The sequence below is a fragment of the Balaenoptera ricei genome, chromosome 12 (assembly GCF_028023285.1).
Source record: "Balaenoptera ricei isolate mBalRic1 chromosome 12, mBalRic1.hap2, whole genome shotgun sequence".
Taxonomy (NCBI): Eukaryota; Metazoa; Chordata; class Mammalia; order Artiodactyla; family Balaenopteridae; genus Balaenoptera; species Balaenoptera ricei.
In genome coordinates, this window is record NC_082650.1 from 35,617,708 (window position 1) to 35,640,271 (window position 22,564).

General features: G+C 37.4%; 1 protein-coding gene across 4 annotated transcripts; it reads right to left on the reverse strand.

The window, feature by feature from the left end:
- Positions 1-969: 969 nt before the first annotated feature.
- RNF146 (ring finger protein 146) lies at positions 970-22,165 on the reverse strand. 4 transcript variants are annotated; one of them, XM_059941256.1, is made up of 4 exons: positions 22,060-22,165; positions 13,292-13,399; positions 5,887-5,962; positions 970-2,720 (listed from the first exon to the last, which is right to left on the reverse strand). In XM_059941256.1, the coding sequence occupies exon 4, from the start codon at positions 2,717-2,719 to the stop codon at positions 1,640-1,642; it is 1,080 nt and encodes a 359-aa protein (XP_059797239.1). In that variant the 5' UTR covers position 2,720; positions 5,887-5,962; positions 13,292-13,399; positions 22,060-22,165; the 3' UTR covers positions 970-1,639. The 4 variants fall into 4 exon arrangements, with proteins under 4 accessions (XP_059797239.1, XP_059797235.1, XP_059797237.1 ...); XM_059941252.1 differs by lacking the exon at positions 5,887-5,962; XM_059941254.1 differs by lacking the exon at positions 5,887-5,962 and having other exon boundaries at positions 13,292-13,394; positions 22,060-22,162.
- Positions 22,166-22,564: the final 399 nt, after the last annotated feature.

Genomic DNA, 22,564 nt, shown 5'->3' on the forward strand with positions numbered 1-22,564 from the left:
GCTAACGCATACATATGCAATCTCAAAAAATGGTACTGATGAACCTAGTGGCAGGGCAGGTATAAAGACGCAGATGTAGAGAATGGACTTGAGGATGCAGTGAGGGAAGGGGAAGCTGGGACAAACTGAGAGAGTAGCACTGACATATATACACTACCAAATGTAAAATAGATAGCTAGTGGGAAGCTGCTGCATAGCACAGGGAGATCAGCTCAATGCTTTATGACCACCTAGAGGGGTGGGATAGGGAGGGTGGGAGGGAGGCTTAAGAGGGAGGGGATATGGGGATATATGTATACATATAGCTGATTCACTTTGTTGTACAGCAGAAACTAACACAACATTGAAAGCAATTATACTCCAATAAATATGTAAAAAAATAAAAAATAAATAAAAGTAGTGACAGTTTATATTTGCTATTGTAACATTCAGTTCACCTTTGAAAAATCATATTAAAGACAACTTGCGTATGCTTCGTGATCCTACTGTTTTACTCAGGAAAATATAGAAGAGAAACTCAGCGTTACTTTTCTTCAGAATCAAATTCTGGATTACCAAGTTAACCCAATGCTTCCTACCTTGCTATATAGATTGTACCACATTTTGTGTTGAATCACTTTGTGTCTACTAATGCTGTTTAAAAATAAGCCTACCATTTAATTTAGATTAGGGTTAGCCATTAATGAATACTGGCAAAGAAAATCTAATATATATACACGGTCTCTACTATCAGTTATTTAAGGCCTTTAAGTCTCACAGGCTTTAGGTTTATTTCCATACATATTTATTCCATGAACATTCATTCCCTGTAGACTCTGTTTAAATATTCTCTATGAAGAAATCAGACTTTTCTGAGCAGGTGGACTATGTAAGCTGAATACACCACCGATTCAAATCACCCCCTTTTTAGTGACCTTTTGGCCACAGATGTCAAAATGTTTCCATCCCCTTCCAGACTCAAGAGACAGATTATTTTTGATAAACTCTAGTATTTATTAAATTATAAAGTCTGTAATCAAAAAGAAAAATGTGGATCAAGACACCTCAAACTACAAGGACTAGACAGCAAAGCCTATGGGAACGCCATGAAGTGTGTTAGACAAGATTCTGAAACATAAGTTATAAGCTGTTTTCTTTACATTTCCATTTCAGTAACTTTACTATTAAATAGTTGTTATTCATCTATTTTAAAACCCCAAATTCACATCTATGCTCACGTTAATTAAGCTTCTTGTTCATACTGATCCCAGACATCTCATAGGTGCCAAATTTTAGTAATGGTTTTTATGTCATTCCATGCAGAAAAATATGACAATGCAAGAATCAGATGAGGATCGTTAATGCACAAATAATACACGCTGGCCAAAAGAACTGAAGATATTTTAAAAAACTATAAACAGACCTCAAGAAAACTGGGTTATTACTAAACAGCTCTCAACTATTAACACCCAAGTTCCTTATATTAAATAAATTTCTCAACAGAGACATGATAGACATTTTAATTACAGGTCTATCCTTACCATACCCCTTCCCACCCCAACTCCCAAAATGCACTACTAGGGATGAGTATAATGTTATGTGGGCAGAAATGTACAGGTAACCATTTTTACCTTGAGCATGGATCTGAAAACTTTATTACTTAAACTTCAGTTACTGTGCACTGTCCATCAGGCCTTCTGGATCTGACACTGACACCCACTGTTGCACCCCCTGCCACGGATCGATCAGTTCCTGATAGATCAGGTCGATCAGATACTGTCTGGTTGGGATTAGGAACCGAAAGTCTCTGTTGGGTCAAGGAGTGTTGCGCAACAAGCGCAGATCCATCCTCACTATCACTACTGGCATCTGATTCGGTTTCTTCAATGGAAGTGTCTGGTGCTGGTACCCTGCCTGAAGATGGTGACTCATGATCTTCTTCTCCTTCCCCCCTATGACTCCTTTCAGCTATGCTGTCTCCACCGAGTTGTAAATGTGCAAAAGAGTCTTCCAGAGAAGTGCTTGCATCAGGGGATGGTGTTGCAGGGCTTGTTAACTGCCCATCTACTGACGTCAGGGGCCTTACAGTAGATGACACCAGAGGCTGAACAGAAGCTCCACTCTGTGCTGGTACACTGTCCGCTCCATCAGCAGAGCTCTCTCTTGCTAGGTTTACGGTATTAGCATCACAGTCCAGCCTAAGTCCGGCTACTCCCTTCTTTGGTATATCTATTATATCCCGCTTAATCTTCCTGCGACGTCCATGTTCATTTCTCCTATATTGAACCATATTTTCAAGATCGGCAACATACAGAAACCCGGCAATTAACATTTCGGTGCTCTTTTTACCTTTGGAAAAAGCATCTTCCAGCTCTCTACTAGTACGCTCATCATACTGCCACCACCCATTTCTTCCTTCATAATACCATGCATATTCACCATTTCCTCTACTTGCTGCCTTGAGTTCTTCTGGTGACAATAAGGTTGGCTTATCAAGGAAATCCTCGGGAATTTCTTGTCGACAGAGGGCACATCGCTTTCCAAGCCATGACGCTCCCTTCACACACAGATAGCAGAAAACATGCTTGCAAGGCAGACTGACTGGGTGAACACATGTTTGCAGACAAATGGCACATTCAGGGACAGTTAGAGAAGGTGCAGTATTAGAACAGGACTCATTTGCTTTCCTGTTCGTAGGAAGCATGTTTATTGAGTGATCAATTTCACCACAGCCAGCCATCCTGAGAAAATGAGAGAAAATACATATGATATTAAAATCTTGTTTTAACTCTTCCAATATCTTAATTCAACAATTCAGAAAACATTAAGTACCTGTTACATGCAAGCCACATCCTAGACAATGGGGATACAAAAATGAAAGTAGAGAAAAAACTCTAACTTGTACAGAAAAATCTTTTTGATTTGTATTAATTTTTACTTGGGGGGGGGGCAATGAGGCACACAAATGTTAAGCCAAGAATAAAAACATACAACCAAAGTATAGATTTCAAATAAATACACCATTTCTATTCATTCACAGAACTTGCAAGATAGAACTAAATGCAAAGCTTTTAAAATGTATCAAGACAACCCATCTAGACTTTTACAATCAGTCTGGAAAGTAGAGAAACAGAAAATCGCTAAAAGTAATTCAGGTTACAGTTGCAGAAAGTAACAAATTTTGTAGCCTTTTAGGATACTACTAGGTGCAGTTTTGCAAATATTGCCATGTATTAATGTACTTTTGGTACTTGACAAGGAGACCATATGAAATCAATACCAGAGTTTAAATTCTAGAAATTCCCTTTCTCTGCTGTATAATCTAAAAACACTGGTTCAACCAGTCATTTCATTCCCCCTCTGTGAAACACTCTCTTCTTATGGCCTTTTCTGTTGTTGCTGCCTCTTTCTAAACCATATATATGCTCTTCTTGCTATACTCTTTCAAGATGATCTCATCTATATTCATGGCTTCAACTGTTACCAACTCATAAGTTGACAGTCACCAGCCCAGGTCTCTCCTTTTAGCCCTATACCTATACTTTTAATTGCCTATTTTAGATCTCTTCTTGGATGTCTTGAAGGCACAAAAACTGAATTTATGATCTGCTTCCTCCTTATTTACTCACTCCCTAAATGCCCCTCTGGAGACACCTCTATTCATCTGCTTTTCAAGCCAGAAATCCATCATTGAAGCTGTCCTTCTCCTAACCCCTCCCCAACCAAAACATCAGCAAGTTTGATATTTTACCTCCTAAATATCCCCTAAATCCATCTACTATCCATCTCTACCCTTCCCTAGTCACCAAGCAAACACTACTTATTAAATTACTGCATATGCCTTTTAATGGGTCCAGCCTTACCCCTTTTTAAAAAGTTGATTTTAGGTTAAAGACCAGGATCTATATGCCCTGCATGGTCTGGATGCCAGCTCCCACGCCAGCCTCATCTCACATCAAACTTCCCCTTGATCAGGCTTCCAGCCACAGTGGCTACTCCCTCCAATAATAGGTTTTCTCTATATGGAACATTTCTTCACTTCTTGCCTCTCATGCCCCGCCATGGACAAACTACTACGCATCTTATATCTCTCTTGAGAAAGCCTCCATGAATTCATAAAAGTTAGACGGGAAGCAACCCCACCAAAAAAAAAAAAAAAAAAAAAAAAGCTCAACAAATGTTACAATCATGTAAGACCATGGGGGAAAATAACATGAATACCGAAGTTGCCCTGAAGAGGAAGGAGAGAGGAAAAAAACCCCAAAGATTTGTCAAACTATCTACAAACAATAAATGCTGGAAAGGGTGTGGAGAAAAGGGAACCCTCCTACACTGTTGGTGGGAATGTAAATTGGTGCAGCCACTATGGAGAACAGTATGGAGGTTCCTTAAAAAAACTAGAAATAGAACTACCACACGACCCAGCAATCCCACTCCTAGGCATATACCCAGAGAAAACCATAATTCAAAAAGATACATGCACCCTAATGTTCACTGCAGCACTATTTACAATAGCCAGGACATGGAAGCAACCTAAATGTCCATCAACAGAGGAATGGATAAAGAAGATATGGTACATACATACAATAGAATATTACTCAGCCATAAAAAAGAACAAAATAATGCCATCTGTGGCAAAATGGATGGACCTAGAGATAGTCATACTAAGTGAAGTCAGACAGAGAAAGACAAATATCATATGATACCACTTATATGTGGAATCCAAAAAAAAAGGGGTACAAATGAACTTATTTACAAAACAGAAGTAGAGTCACAGATGTAGAAAACAAACTTATGGTTACCAGGGGATAAGGTACCATAAGTTTGAGGGATAAACTGGGAGATTGGGACTGACATATACATACTACTATATATAAAATAGGTAACTAGTAAGAATCTGCTGTATAGCACAGGGAACTCTACTCAATGCTCTGTAATGGCCTATATGAGAAAAAAATCTAAAAAAAAAAATAGTGGATATATGTGTATGTACAACTGATTTACTTTGCTATGCACCTGAAACTAACACAACACTGTAAATCAACTATACTTCAATAAAAATTTTAAAAATTAAATTAAAAAATAAAGATTTGTCAAATGATGTATAGAGCTTAAACACTGGCATAAAATTTGGAACTTCCACCTTACTGATTCAGATAAACATTTATTATACTACTACCATGGTCCATATACAATTCTGAGTATTGATGGATCTAAAGATGACTAAGACACATACCTACTCTGTTAAATAAGGAAACGTACCTGCAAACAAGCAGATATTCACAACGTGACCTGATTGCTACAATAACTGAAATGTGTTAGGATACTTATTAAAAGTAACAGTGATAAGAGAGATGAGAGGATAAACATAGGTTAGAAAATTTGGGGTACAGGAGGCTGGGGAGTAGAGGAGATTCAAGGCAGAGACATGTGCAAAGCACTGAGTTATAAGCAATGGAGCAGCAGGAAATAAAGCTGAAAAGGTAACCAGATGCCCAACCTGAAAACCTTACTGTGCCCTGCTAAAGAAACATCTGATTTGGTTTAATCCCATAGTAACAGGAAACCACAGATATTTTAAAGGGGGAGAAAATGGTAAGAGGGAGTATATGAGTGATAAGTGAAAGACTGAGAAATGGAGGTGAAGACCTCACAGAAACTAGCAGCCCTTAATTAACTGCTGCTTAAAGTGAGTGGCAATCTCTCTCTACTAGTTGGTTCTACCATTTTAAATACGGAATATTTAGTATTTAATCACCATAAGGATATCTGCTTTTTTCCCCAAGATCAAGCTCTCAAAAATGGGTTCAATGGTTACAAAAAGTATATAGTCAGTAAAAATGTTCACACTTATCTCTTAGGCTTTCATCACAGTACATCTAATCAAACAAAAATCCATTCTCTTACTGCTTTTTCTGTGTCCTTGGTTCCTCAACAGGCAAGGTTCAAAATGATAGTAAGTTTTTGAAAAGACCGCACTTATCTAGAAAAGGAAGCAACACACAGTCTCAAGGGAAAGAACTGATCTCCATGAAATGCTTAATTTCCAATCTTTTTTTTTTTCAACCTTTAATTTCATTTCCAATCAACTCCTTTACCAGAAACTCTAAGTTACAGAACCTAGTAAAATACAACTTTTTCCTAACCTATGGTAAATTCTAAGTCAACCAAATATGACCTCTTAATATGTGTTAGGCACTACAGGAGCTTCAGAGTATTTTGAGATACACTCGTGCGCCTTCAAAGATTGTGTAATTTAACAATCTGAGTTATAAGTGAAAGCACATGCTTCTCAACCGGTCAATTAATATCCCCCACCTATTTCCCCTAAAATGAACTGGCTGTACACAGAATATTTTGCTAGGCTCCCAAAAACTCATATGTATTTCTTGAATACAAAATCTAAGTACTTTCCAAAATGGCAAGAGACAGAATACCACATATTTCATTTGTCATTTAGCAAAAGATTCAGAGTACTTTTGTCTGCCCCAGGTAATCTTACACGGTGGTAACAGTTTATATACACTACTTTCAATTTGGCCAAATACCATACTCAGTGCCCAAAGTACCTTTAAGAGATTTAAAAGAAAAAATATCTCACACACCATGCTTCTGGGACTTCAGTTTTCTCATCAGTAAAACAGGAAAAATTCATGTTTTGACTCAAAATTCCCTTTTCTAAGATATCTAATACATGCCCATCACACAGTACATAATAAATACTTGCTAACTGAACTTAGCTTCTCACTTTTCTGTTTATTGGCAAAAGCTATATATAGGCCGTGCTCAGGAAAAGAACAACTGAAAACAGTTGTAAGGCACTGGCTACCTAGTTTTAATTCATCAGGTCCTATCGCTACATTTAAATCTCAGGATAACTTAACATTTTCGTAACAAAAAGAACTAAAATCAGCTGTAGAAAGGGTGAACGATTAGTACATATATTCTTTCATCCCTTTCAATTTAAGTTAAAGAAATCAGTTGTCAATGAAATTCTTGAAAATCTTTTTTTAAATCTCCAAATTTATTTGAAGCCCAAGTAAGAAAAAGAAAATAAGGAAGCCCTCCATCCACAAGTAATAATTTAACTGAGTAAGCGAGATGTTTGATTCTATTTGGAAGACAAAATGTTGAAATGGGCTAATGCTCATCAGTACTCTGAAAAAACAATGGCAACATCTCATATACAATAAGTCCATATCCTAAACTATCTAGGTACCTTCTGGGCAAAGGACAGGCCAATAAGTTTAAAATTTTAAAAAGAAAATGTCTAGTAAAATGTAAATAAAATATCCAACAGTGCAACTTGGATGAACGCCATACTTTTAAAAGATACATAATCCCAAACCCTGCTGTATTTAAGTAAAATTAACCCCAAAAGTCAATCTTCCATTAGATGCAGTTATCTACAAAAAAGAAAGTTTTCAACCTAAAAGCATTACTCTCCATCCTGTTTAATATGATCAATATTTTATATGACTCTTACTCTTGCATGCACAAATAAACGTAAACATATAATTAACAAACTAAAAAAAGCAATTACAACCATCTCAGGGGAAGACATGAACTGTGAAAGCAACAAGCTTAGAAAGGCAAAACAATTCTTTTGGGGCAGGTATTTTGGTTCCCTCATTAGAATGAAGTAAAATTGGATAAACTTCATCAGAAAACAGACACAAGATAGTTAAAGTTTCATTCACCTAAAGCACTTTCAACTATCAATTTGCCATAGCAAACATCAAATTCTGATTCTGTTTAACCCACCAAATACACTCCTAGTCTATCACCAACTAAGAAACGGAGAGAACTTATAAATACTTTTTACATAACTCTGGATGAGGCACATACAGTGGACAAGATACCATTAAGATATTTAACAAGATAAAGACAAAGCAACCCAAACCACTAGCCTGCCTATCTATAGACACACTTCAAGGTAATTTTCATTACCATTTTAATCTACTCTACAAAACAGACTTTTTTTCTTTGCATAGTTTCAATGATCTTCAAATGGGTTGGAGACTGAATATGTTCAGAGGATCATACTGATGTGTAAGAAATGCTTTTTTTCCTTTCCTTTTTGTAGAGCAAGGATTTGATAAAGAGAATGCTAATCAAAGAGAGGTATTCCCTAATAAATGTCTCAGGAAACTTCAGAGATCATTTTGGAAAAGGGAATTTATTTCCTGGTTACTAAATTAAGAATAATATGTAGAAATTTGGAATGACGTTAGTCCAACTCTGCTGAAGAACATAGTAAATGTTTCACTTTTTCCAAGACTTTTTTACTAACTGAACTCTTAATGTGATATTATGACTTTTAAGCATAAATCCCATTCTTCTTCTAAACTATGTAAAGTACTTCTGGAAGACAAATAAACGTCTATTAATGCTAGTAAGCCTTCTCTTCAACAAGACCAAATATAGAGGGATATGGGCAGATTTAGTGGAAATTTCCAAGTATTCAGATTTTGTTTAATCTTCCTAAAGACATTTCATTAGTCAAAAGAAAGGTAAAATTACTATAAATGAAAAAGACCTTTAGCTTACATAGTATTGAAGAAATTTCTGCCAGCAATAAAAACTACAAATATTAAAAATCAGATTTTTAAGTCTGGGCTCAGAATCCAATTAAAAACATAAAAAAGGGAATAAAGAATAAGGTACTGCAACATCTTTTGTGCAGACCTACCAAAAAAGAATGGCATCTTCCTTCCCAAAACTTTGACTATTTTTTAAAAGAAAAAAATTCCTCAAATCTTTAGTTCTGCTGGAATATAAAGAGTTTGAGGTTTAATACAAGTTAAAAATATAACATTAAAATTTTAATTTTAACAATGACCATTCCTAAGTCCTTAAGGCAAAATTCTTAACTTTTCCTATTGTACAGTGTGTTGTAATTGGTGGGTGTTTAATTTCTGTTGGATGTCTGTTGATGCATATCTTATTACATTAAAATATAACAACTATTTACTGATTGCATAATATGTGGCAGATACTTTGCGAAGCACTTTATATCTAATCCTCTTATCACCCTACGAAATGGGTCCACTATTTTCCTTATTTTACAGATGAGGAAACTGAGGTACAGAAAGTTCAGGTGAAGAAATACCCAAAGCCACAGTTCATTAAGTGACGGAGCCAGCCTCAAATCTAGGTTTCATAATCCAGGTGATCTGACTTCATAGTCTTTACCCTTAACTGTTACAGAATGCCTCTAAAATAATCATGACTATCCAAATGTAAGAACCGCCATCAATAATTTTAGGAAAGATAAGACTTAAGGAAGTTACTGATAAAGGAATGACATTTTTATCACCTGCTGCAAGAGCTGTCACGTATTTCTCCTTAAGCCTTTTCAGTTTTGAACAGAGAAAGTGTCTGAGCATCTACCATGCCCATGGCGCTAGCAGAGAAATGGATGATAAAACCTGACATCAAAGTTAAGTTGAAGAACACTACATTACCTAATGGTTTCTGATAAGTGTAGGATACCATTTCTTCCTTTGTACTCCCCAGTAACTAGCAGGGAGGGGGACAGATACATTTTGAATGGATGAAATGTACTATGCAAGAAGTATTGCAAAGATCTTGTACATTACGCTATCTTAGTAAGCTTAAACACTTATATTAAATACAAATGGTTCTTAAACATTGTTAGGTTCACAGTCTTATTAAGGAAATCTTACATATAACGTCAAGGAGTTCAAGGATCTCTATGAAGCTGGTCCATATATGAACCCCTAAGGAGGCAACAGGAATTCACTGAAAGGTTTTATGTTAGGAAGTGACAGTCAGTTTAGTAGTTTATCAAGACCATTTGGACAGGAGTTTGGAGGAAGACTTGGTAGCATGGGGCTAAAAGGAAACTAAAATCTATAGTAATCCAGGTATAAGATAATTGGCGGGGGGCGGGAGGGAACAGATGTAAGGCTCCAACAATAGAATATAAGAAATACTAAGCAAACAGAAATGAAAGCATTTAGTTACTGATGGATGATGGCATCATTCATCAAGATTCAGAACTTGAGGCGAGTTCTGACATAATGACTTTGAGATATTTATAAAGTCTTCAGATGAAGACAGGTAGGTGACAGTTGAGTTTACTAGATAGGTGCTCTGAAGAAATCTAAGCAGAAAGAAGTCTCATGAGTCACCAACACATACATGGTTCTTGGGACATAAAAACGTACGAATGCCCAAATTAAACCTGTAGAGAGAGCACACAAAAGGGCCAACCAGAGAACCTTGGATTACTCCAACATTTATAAGTGAGGCAAAGGATGGGAGGAATGGTCAGAGAGGAATGGGGAAAAAAGCAAGACTGCCACCTCAAAAGCCACAAGGGGAGACATTTGCAAAAAAGAAGGGTCAAGCAAGGAGAGAACTTATAAAAGTTACTCTTCAACTTATGAAAATTTCCATATTTGTAGTGAAATATATGCTGCAAAAATTGTGAGCACCATATACTGATTAGCTATTTTGATTCCCAGAATCCATCAAGCCTGCTATCAATTACTTTTTACTCAGCTAAGACATCTTTCTTTCCCTATTCCCACAAAGACTATTACAAAACTTCTCCAACCTCTTAGTAACAAGATATTCTGGACTCCCTTATTAAGAAATAAGGTATGAATGACTCCTCAAAATTTATTTTTACCTTCACTCTACCTTATCATCATTCCTCTTGGCTCAGGATGGGGTACTGCTAGTTTTCAAAGCTAAACCATCTCAATTCCTCCAAGACTTCGATTAATAGTCTCCATCCCTAAATTTCAAAATCAACTAACATGCTAAGTCTAATGACCTCTTTCAGTCTAATCTATTTGATCCCATTGCACTAAATGATATTATTAACCATCGACTCTTTTTCTAAAAATTTATATTATTCATTTCCATGATGGTACTCTCTCCCAATTCTCCTTTCTGTATCATTTTTTTCTACCTTCTTTAGCTTCCCTTAAATATCAGTATTCCTCACAGGGGCTCTTGGGTGACCAAATTTTCATACTACATTCTATGCCTAGACAATCTACTGAATATTCCAAACTTATATAGATGTATTAGTTTGGAATACTCAGTAGATATATAGTATATATATATAAACCCCCATGAGTCCCCAAATCTAATATCCAGAACTGTTCTGGATACCTAAAATCTGTATTTCCAATTCTGTATTCAAAAAGTCTACCTCAATATTCTCCAGCCACCTGAAATCAAACATTAATAAAACCAAAATTATCTGCTCCCCTAAACGTACACCCTCTTCCTTTGGTCTCTATCTTGGATAAAACTTGGGAGTCATCCTCAGTGCCCCCCTATTCCTTGGCCACTTTGCTTTTCTGCAACAGAAACTTCTTTAGAATGTGTTCCCTTCATTCCTAAAGCTGTGACCTTAATTCTGGCCTCTTGGACACACTCTTGTACAAAATACTGACCTCCCAAGTGGCCTTCCTGACCTCAGTCCTTTCTTCTTCATCTTTCCTCAGTTCAATTATGTCTAATTAGTCTCCCCGCCACTCAATCTTCAATAGTTTTCTACTGCCTACATAATCTCATAGAAATTCCTAAGCACTGGCTTTCAATTATACTGACATAGCCTTCAGAGTAAAACAGACTTAGTTAAAATCTATCATTTATTCTTACTGTTGACCTCCAACAGTGTTTCCCAAACTTCTCGGAAGATGAGAATTAGCTGGTGTGCTCTCTCCTGGAAATCTGGACACATCTGGGTTAGAGTCTAAAACTCAGTTTTCAAGAAGTGCCCTAGTAGATTATTCTCAGAGAAATTTGGTAAACACTGACCCAGGGAAAATGACTTCATCTCTGTTTCTTCATCAGTAAATAAGGCTACTACTATCTTCTGACTGAATTCAATAATCCAAGTAAAATACCCAGTAAGCACCTGGCAATAAGTAGGCACTAAATAAACACTCATTCCCTGTGAAGTCTCTATTTCCCACTCCATCTTCACACATAGGACTGCTCCCTGACTCCCCTAAGATACCTTGATATTTAGGCAGCTGTGCCCTTCCCCATTCCCTTGGCTTAAAAAATAATTCCTAGTTTTCTCAGATTGTTAAAATTCTATTCATTCTTTAAGACCAAACCAAAAGTTCCCTGTTCACTCTGAACCCTTCAGATGGAATAAATCCTCTCAGTTCTGAAAGCATTTTATTGTTGCCTCAATATAGTATTTCTTCTACTGTGTAATTATTAATTACATATGTGTCTTACTTACTAGACCACAGTCTAGTTCCTTGATGGCCATGATAGTCTGATGGTCAGACTATCTGACCTACAGGATTAAAAAATATACATATGTATATAGATAGATAATACATGAACAGGGTTAAATAAAAAATATATTTGTCCCAATTTTCAAGAAAAATGCTTACTGGTTTCAATTGTCTTTTATCAAATTCTCAACACTGACTAAGAATGATATGGTCATACTTTTAATGGGAATATATAATCAAAGCACCATATTGAAAAGTTGATAACAATAGTTACATGTCAAACTGGGAGAACATGTGAAATAGTATCTACAAGGGTCACACTCTGGTCAAGTATATTAAACACTGTTATCACCAAAACTGTAAAAGTAAAGTGTTCACTGCATTTTTCATGAGTGACTCAAGTTGGATATTTTTCACATCAACTTGGAAGACGGAAATATGATGTTCATTGTGTGAAAAAGTTTCATCAATAACAGAACGAAGTTCAATATGGGCAAGATCAAGGTAGTATTAACATTTTAAAGCATATTTCACAAAGAGAAACTGATAGGAAAACAGAACTGGTAAAACTGGGGATTACAGTGACTCCAATAGGAATTAAAATGCATGTACTAACTTGTTAAAGAAACCAATTAATTAAAAAACCAATTTAATTTAGTGAAACATGTTTTTAATAACTAGTGTTCTACAACCCATAAGTCTTTCTTATTTATAAAGGCTGATATTATCTCCTTAGCTTAGTTATTTAAGTAAATTACTATGTAAAGAAAAAGTAGAACCTAGAAGAACTGGAGATCTTTCCAGTTTTTTTTTAGCCTTCTATGAGCAAATTTCTCTGTCTTCAGTTCCACTTTTTAATAGAGATTTTTCCCTATGAAGAGATTTTTTTTTGGAAATCTACATTAATAATAATTTAATGTGAATAAAATTGTCAACTCAAAGATCTAAAAGTCTATATAAAATGCTCATTTTGTATAATTAAAACTAACTATGACAGATACTTGATTTATTACATTTTATACCAGTCCACTTAATTTACTGCAGCTTTGGAACAAACATGATGCCATACTTACATTTCTATTACAGATCCCACAGATGCCTGTCACAAAAATAAAACATCATCTTCACGAGCAATCAGCCAGTTTGCAGTATTTTCTCCCCCATTGCTGGATCATCCTGTGCTGCAAAAGAAAAATTTCAACATCAACTTCTCTACAGACTAAGATCAACAAAATTAAAAATTAATTTCAGTCAATTATGTATGAGTCTTCATTTAACAAAATTCACTGGCAAATTTTATCTCAAAAGTGGAAAAATTTCAAGACAAGGATGCCTGCTTTCACCACTGCTATTCAACACTTTACTGGAAGTTCTAGCCAGAGCAATTAGACCAGAAAAAGATATGAAAAGCATACAAATTGGTAAGGAATAAGTAAAACCATTAACTATTTGCAGAGACAGTAAAATTTCCTCTATTCTCTATATAGAAAATTCTGGAGAATCCCCAAGAAAGCTACTAAAGCTAATAAACAAATTCAGCAAAGTTGCAGTTTGTTATAAGTTCAATGCACAAAAAAGTCAGTTCTGTTTCTGTATCTAGCAGTCAACAATTCAAACAGGAAATCAAGAAAGCAATTCCATTTATAATAGCATCTAAAAGAATGAAATACCTAGAAATCAACTTAACCAAGGAGGTGAAAGACTTGTACATTGAAAACTACAAAGCACTGCTGAAAGAAATTAAAGAAGAGTTAAATAATGGAAAGACAGCTGGTGTTCATGGATTGGAAGACTATGAAGATGACAGAACTATCCAAAGTGATCTACAGATTAAACATAATTCTTATCAAAATTCCAAGAGCCTTTTTTCCAGAAATGAAGAAACAAATCCTCAAATTCATATGGAATTGTGAGGGGCCCCAAACAGCCAAAATAATTTTGAAAAAGAACAAAGTTGGTGAGTTCAAGCTTCTCAATTTCCAAACTTACTACAAAGCTATAGTAATCAAGACAGGGTGGTACTGGCATAAGGATAGACAAAGATACCAACAGAAGAGAGAGTCCAGAAATAAACCCATCTATGGCCAACTGATATATTTTACCACAAGAAAAAAAATTTAAGTGAAACAAGTTCTATATGGACAAAGTAGCCCACATGGAATGTATTCCATAGCCACTGCCTTCCTACAAGAAGGTAATGTATGGGAAGGCAAGGTCCTCATCACATTAACTAGGACCTCCTGGTATTTATATGTATGTCCAAGTTTAAGCCAACCTTCTCTCAAGATGCCTGCTGTCCAGGAAGTCCAGAGTCACCAACTAAAGCATCATCTCAGCCATTAATCCTCTTTCTTCTCATTTAGTTATTTCCTCCTTCCACTTCATCATGCCCACTGTAGGAGGCTCATTTTACCACACAGAAATTAGAATCAAGCATACATGATGACTAAAGAGATGACGGGCTTCACAGTAACCACAAGACAGGAGAGACAAATACTCTTTCAGTTCCATGTGCCGCTCACAGTGTAGGAATCCATCTCCCTAAAAAACTTGTAATTTTAGTATTCAAAGATTTTTAAGACGATATATGGCCTTTAAATACAAGCCAGCCTATCTCACCAAATGTTTAACAGACCAAACAGTGTGCAATCTGTTTCAAAACTGGAGAACTTTCAAAAGTAACTGACTAGAAAGGGTTTCCAAACAACTTGACTTTTTGTTTTACTCTGACTTTAGAACTTAGTCTTTACATGGTAAGACTCCACTGTCCTGACTTTCCCCCACAGCACTTTCACTTTACCCTCCAAGAGCCTACAACTTCAATGGCACCAAAGAATACTCCATCATTCACTTCCCTCCTGTAGCCTACTCAAAATAGAAACTGTCCAGCTTCACACACAAGACGGTAGGAAACACTCTACTATTCTAACATCATTGCTCTTAAAAACAAACAAAAAACCCCCACTTAATCTTTGAAGTCTCTAACCATTGGCTATAATCCCCTATAGCTATTCTCTCTTAACCCTTAAGGTACTGACTTAATCTGCTCACTACTGGTCATCCTATTCATCTTTTATTTATTTATTTATTTTTAATTTATGGTTATGTTGGGTCTTCGTTTCTGTGCGAGGGCTTTCACTAGTTGTGGCAAGTGGGGGCCACTCTTCATCGCTGTGCGCGGGCCTCTCACCATCGCGGGCTCTCTTGTTGCGGAGCACAGGCTCCAGACGCGCAGGCTCAGTAATTGTGGCTCACGGGTCCAGTTGCTCCGCGGCATGTGGGATCCTCCCAGACCAGGGCTCGAACCCGTGTTCCCTGCATTAGCAGGCAGATTCTCAACCACTGCGCCACCAGGGAAGCCCCATCCTATTCATCTTATCTCCTGACATCTCACCATGAACCTATTTAAATATCCTTGAGAATAAACCATTCAACACCTAACTCAGAGGTTCTTGAACTTGCCCCCCAGAGGTGGCTTGTTAGAAATACACATTCTCAGGCTCTAACCCGAGGTACTGCAGGCCAGTAGAGATGGGTTTCAGCCCAGGAATCTCACCTCAAGTGATGCTGATGCAGGTGGTCCATCGAATACAATTTGAGAAACACTGTCCTTGTTTTTCCAATTCCTAAAATCCTAAATTCAATGAACTTCATCACCCCCCTCCCCCCAACAAAATATGATGGCCACATTTGGAACTAGATGCCTCCTAAAACTACTGCCTCTCTAAAATCTTAATGTAAAAAAAAAAAAAAAAAAAAAAAAATCTTAATGTCACTCTCAGATCACAAGCTCCGGTCCTTTCAGCTCACTTATTCATTCCCACACCCACTCTTTAATTTCAAGGGGCCCTCCAGTCTCTTGACCACCTCCTTTCCTTTCTCCTATACCTGATCTCATTTCCTTTCCTGCCCAATCTGGAGCCCAACCATTTTAACTTCTTAAGAGAATGCTTGGTTCTCTCATATCTCTGTCTCTCATCTACACATACTCTACACACCCCCATCTCTGCATATATCTTACAATGTGACATCTCAGCTTCCATGCCTTAACCAATGAGTGCTGACAGAGAAAAACAAAATTCTTTTTCTCATTCCCCTCTCAACACATCACACCAAATTCTGTCAACTTTCATCCCTAACACCTTTGGAATCTATCTTCCATTCTCTTACCATTGCTAGTCCCCTAGTTTAGACTTTTATCCTCTCTCTCCCGGACTACTGTTCCGCCTGATTATCTTGCTTCAGTATCACCCCTTAAATTTATTCACCAAGTCTCTGAGTGTGACACTCTTAAAAAGAAAAATGAAGCCTTCCATACGCGAAGCCCTATATGGGCTCTCCAGCCTATACAACAAAGGTAAAGCTCCTTAGGACAATATTCAAAAGCCTTAAAGACCTGAAACCTAAATAACTCTCTAGTCTTATTTATCTCTCACAAATTAATACTCTACTTACACCTAATTACTCAGTTCTCCAAACTTCCCTCTGTAGTTCTGTATTTCCTCCTGCCTGGTATAGTCTCCCTCTTTTAAGGCTAAAAATAATGCTACTACCTTTCTCTGACTACCTCCAAAAAACTGTTCCCTCCCCTCTATTTTGTAATTCTTCTGTTACTGAATTTATCATATGCACTGCAATCATCTGTTCGCTTCTGACTCTTCTAGTAAACCACGAGCCCCCTGAAGACAAGGACTATTATATCTCTAAGCAGCCAGTAAAATGCCAATCAGTTGTTGACGACTTGAACTCGTATTTCTTGGATGAATGAAAAACTAAATTTATTTACTAACATAACACAACATTTGCATTCTAATTGTGAATAGGCACCCAGCCACAAAAGACATAAAGATATCTAAGCTCTAATCCTTTCTTTAAACAACTTAAAATCTAACAGAGGGAGTTACTACATTTACAAATATAAAATTCATGCCATCTTTATATCTTCTGACAAGTACATCATTTATCCAGCTTTATTCCCTGGCAATGAATTCTCCAGAATGCAGATAAAAATCTAGGAATAAAACCAATTTTAGTAAATCTTGCAAGCTACGGGGACTTTTCCAATTCCTGTATCCCATGGCTAAATTTCAAAGCTGACTCTAAATGGATAATGGTTGAGGGAAGGAAAATAAACTAAAACCCATGTAGTAATCTAGATCCTAGCTATGACAACTGTGGTCCTCAACTAGCAACATCAGCATTACCTGGGAGTTCCTTACAAACAAAATATCTGAAGCCCCACTCCCTACCAAGAGAATCAGATCTCCAGGTATTTCATATGCATATTGAAGTTCAGGAAGCACTAGTAGACCCATTATATCATTGAATCCTCAAAATGACTCTGTGAGAAATTTTATAAATGAGGCATCCCAAGCCCACAAGGATTTAACTCCAAATCATAAAACTATCAATGCTGGGAGATGAGATTCAAGCTCAAGTGTATCTTAAAAAAAATATTTTCCTCAATGTGCTGTATCTCAAAGAAAAGGTCTAGAATACCATTATCTAATAGAAAGATGATGCAAGCCACATATGTAATTTCACATTTTCTATTAGCCACATTAACAATAATAAGAAAACAGGTAGATTTAAAGAATATATTTTATTTAACCCAATATATTCTAAACATTACCATTTCCACAGGTATTTAATATAAATAAATAATTAATGTGATATTTTACACTCGTGTGTGTGTGTGTACACTCTTTGAAATCTAGTGTGTATTTTACTTATAGCACAACTCAATTCAGACTACCCACATAGTTTGCTCAATAGCTCCATGTGGCTAGTGGCTACCAGACTGGCAATGCAGGTTTAGAATGTCTTGCATACCAACAGGTGTTATCCAACACAAAACTGGCAATTTACTACAAGAGTTGCTGAATAAAGAAAATGAACTCCATGTTACTTTACTCACACCTTTGCTGGCACAGATAAAAAAGAAAATTGCATATTTTGCTGTGATCAAAACTGACTGGTTTAGCTAGTCCCATTTCTACCAAATAGATCCATCAACTCTAGCCTCTGAGAATTACAATGCCAATTGGGCACAACATAGGGTATGGCATGTATCAGTAATATTCAGAACAGTCATGTAAAGTAGCCCTCAGAAAACTTCTACGTTTGAAACCAAATATTTTTTCTTTAATGGAGGGAGGGGGAGGCTTTTACTTTCAACCAAAGATAAAAGAATAGTATAATTCTAACTACAGGCCAGAATTAATTTGGCAAACATACATAATTCCTTCTGCAACGAATGATTTATAAATTATGACCAAAGTCAACACAATTTATGAATTATTACAGTAAAATTTACCACAATATTTTGACATGCAAATACCAATTAGCTAATGGGTTAAGGTTCCTTCTTAAGGTGCAAACTTATACAGAAATGAACTATTAGGAAGGTAACATAGGAAGAGAAAACATATGAAACTAAATGAGATATTTCTGCCCCTTAACAATTCTAAAGAAAAAAAGTGGCAGACTGAATTTAAAAATATATAAAAGAGATTAGAGAGTATCAGTTAATTTAAATCATTTACCCATTCAACCAATTAAGTATAAATGAAAATGAATATTGTATTATTTATAATTTGTGACCACTCAACAAATTCATGCTCCTATTATTTGCACCTACTGTTATTTTCTCTGAAAATAGTTAGGCTTAATTACAACTCCACTTTTCAAGTCAGTCATGGAGTCAAAAAAAAAGTTTTTTTTTAAATTATAGATTCAAATAAATGATTACCTTTTTTAAAAGAACTCATCAAAGAAAAAGATAAGCATGTAACAGTTAAAATATCAAATTACAAAGATCTGAAGATTTCCTGTATTTTTCCAATTATACTAACAGCTAATGTTTAATAAAATAGTTCTCTTTATTTATTCAAAATACACAAAACAGGAAATGTCTATATAAAAGATACCAGTGACAGAAAAGAAAAATACTACAAATCTTACAACTTTTGGTACACAAAGTCAAAAAAGAAAAAAGAAAAAAAAGCAAGGACCAGTAAAAGAAGGAACACAGAGAGAGAGATCGGGTGTAATTTAGCAGGTACATTTTAATATTTCTTAAGAAAGAGTCCCAAATTGAGAGATGTAACTAAATGCCCTAATGTTTCCATTTTTAGCTTTCCTTCTCATCTCCTGCTAAAACTCAGCTTACAGAAAGCACAGGTCATACTGGGAAACAAAAGTCTTTGGTCAAAACTCATTTCAACTAAATGCTGTTCAATATTTTACAGTACTCTATGTTAAAGAATTATTTCCACCACTGCATTTAACACTTCCCATAAAAAACATTACTGTATGACAATCTCCGGGCTTCACAATCTTCATACCCAAGAATTAAATCTTTATATTTTCCACCCAAAAATGTGGGCTTTGCATTTTAACAAAACATTAAATGTGAATGTGAACAAATACTGTCTTTTAATCACATAAAACAGAAGTTGCATAGCCTGCAGCCATTCTGTAAATAAGAAAAGCTCTGCTGCTAATTATCTGTGTGACCTTGGTCAAGTCACAACTCCCATGTCTTAGTTATTTCACCCTAATCTACACTTCCATAATTCTAAATACTTTAATTAATACGATTTAACAACGGGTTTTGTTTTAACTAACTCAAAGGGTAATAAGCCATGAACACTCAACAGTCCATAAACAGCACAGGTGACTGTAGCAGAATGTAAATAAGATGGATTCCATACCCACAAAGACAGTTTCTAATCCAGCTGGTCGCACAAAATCAGGTTCCTTGGGCACAATCAAAAACCAGGCAAGAGAATGGAAAAGGTTCACCTTCTGTTACTAACACTGGGGGAAAAAAGCATTCAAATACCCAACTGACAGTGTGTCAGGTGTTTTATGCTAGTAAATTGCTAATACATGAGAGAATATTCTCTATGCAAATCAATATTGTGAAAAGAAAAAATTTAATACTATCTTTTTCTCCTACTAAGTCAAGAAATCATTTTTAGATCCTTTCAAAAAAAAAAAAAAAATCTGCCCCATCCTTGCACAACTCAAAAACAAAATACTTTACCAGTTGATACATGTCTCCTAAAAAAAAAAAAAAATTCTTTTTTTCTTCCTCTTGTCTAATGATCAGCTATTTGGAAAAACAGTTTTCCTGATGATTATAATTCTACCAAGTTTTTAACAACGAGTGAATAACAAAATCCTACAAATGTTTACCATTATTTTCATTTGCCCACAATTTACACTGGCCCACTTGAAACATAAATTCTAAATCAAAGATTCGGCTTAACAAAATGCTCCAATTTAAGATGTACAAGCTAAAACAAACACATCCAAAATCTATTTCTAGAGTGGTTTTTCACTTTTCCGGTTTGCTCTTTAAAATTGGATTACTTGATGTATTTTCCTGATTTTTAGAGCACTCCCAGACATTCAACACAAACAGTATTTGCTGGTCACAAAAACAGCAAAGCCAACATCATAAATCCTGTTATTTGTGCAGGTCATTTTCCTCCTGTGTCCTACATGCCACGTCTTTTAAAAGTCTAAATATAGATTCACTTATTAAAAAAACAAAAACAATTTTAAGTCTTCCAGTTTCCATAAGTATATACTGCTTTTAACGCCAATTTCATACTTTCAAATTCTATTTTAAAAGTACACACATTGGAAGGGTACCTGAAATGTCAATCATCCAAAGACAACCCGTTTTTCTATCATTTCTTGGCTTTCTTCTCTCAATTCCAGTTTTAATATTACTTAATAAACAAAATATTACTTAAACAAAATGTACGTACTTTAGAAACATGCTCACTAAAATGGCACTTAGGGAAAAGAAAAACATATTAAAAGCGATATCAAGGGGAAAAGATCTAGTTGCCAGAAGTGTGTGTAAACTCAAAACAATTTTTCAGCCTTTCTCTAGATGCCCACGGAAAATAAAGCAGCGGCAACAATATAAGGCCCGTACTCTTTCAGTCGGGATGGGGGGTAGGGAGAGAATTCCGCACCCAGCAACCAAAAGAACAAAGCAACAGCCTCCGCTGTTAAGATGCACCGAGGTTTTTGGAGGCTCAACGGGTACTGAGAGATCTCTTAATGATTCTGATGCTTTAATAACAGCGCTGGGCTTAACCAGGGCAAGGCGAGGGACTGCTCGTCATATTAGGCAATACCCAGAAACTGAACAGGAGGAGGAAGGAAAGAGGGAAGAGAAAGAAGCCAAAGACACTCCGGGAAAAGACAAAATGCAGGAACTCTACGCCCTGACCCAAGGCCCGGGTAGAGGCCTCCGCACGGGAAATTGGGAGTAGGATACCCCTCAAACCATTGCCGCCCCTAAATCTTGAAGCCAAAAGTCCCCGTGTAGAGGCCTGACACCACCGACGAGGGGAGAGGAGAGGAGAGAGACCTGGCTGCCACCAAAGGCAGCGACGAGGACCCCGGCGGAAGAGGCTGCGCAGTAATGGCCGCTGCTCCGCCTCTCGCACCCGGACCGTGACCAGCTCCGGGCTGTCGCCCAGGGCAGGGGCTGCGGTGGCCCCAGGCAACGCAGAGCCCGTCACCGTCTTCTTGCCTGTGACAGCAGCCAAGCTGGGAGCGACGGAAAAGGCTGAGCTGTCCCACCCCGGCTCGGCGCAACAGCCGCGGTCGCCCCGGGCCCAAGGGCGTCCACCTACGTACCGGCCCCTGACCCCGCCGCCGCCGCCCCTCTCAGGCCCGGAGCGCAGGGCCGACCCAGAGCGCGTCGCCGTTGGAGGTGACACTGCGGGCCATCACTCCTCTCCCCGAGTTAGGATCCCGGAACGGCTGACTTTCACCCTGCCCCTCGAGTGGGCTTCGCCCCGACTCCCACCTCTGTGGCCACAGCCGCGGTCGCCTCGCAGTCTTTTCTCTTCGGCCTCGGAGCCCGCAGCAGCCGGGGACGCGCGCGCGGCCGTCACGTGACCGCCGGTAGCGTCGCGGGGGGCGGGGCCGCGCGATGCGGAAGCAGCGCCGCGCACCCGTGAGCTCGCGCCAGCCCAGCTCCGCCCTAGTTCCCCACGCCGCGTTCCTGACGCACGCCGCAGGGTGCCTACCTTCTCCTATCTTTGGGGAGCTGCAGTTTCGCCGCTTCTAACTGCTTTATATTTTGCTTTACTTGTAATTAGGTGCCGAAGAATTCTGAAAGAATGCAAGTCCACCAGAGAGAGATTTGGGGCCGAGGAAGTAAGACACGTGTAGGACCAGCAGGTGGTGCTGCTCAGAAACCCAGCTTCGAGATCCAGGAGAAGCCCTTTGGGCGCCTAGCTGGATTTGGGGGTGAAGAGTCCTTGGCAAAACTACTTGTTCTCTTTCAAAAAAAAAAAAAGAAGGAAGTT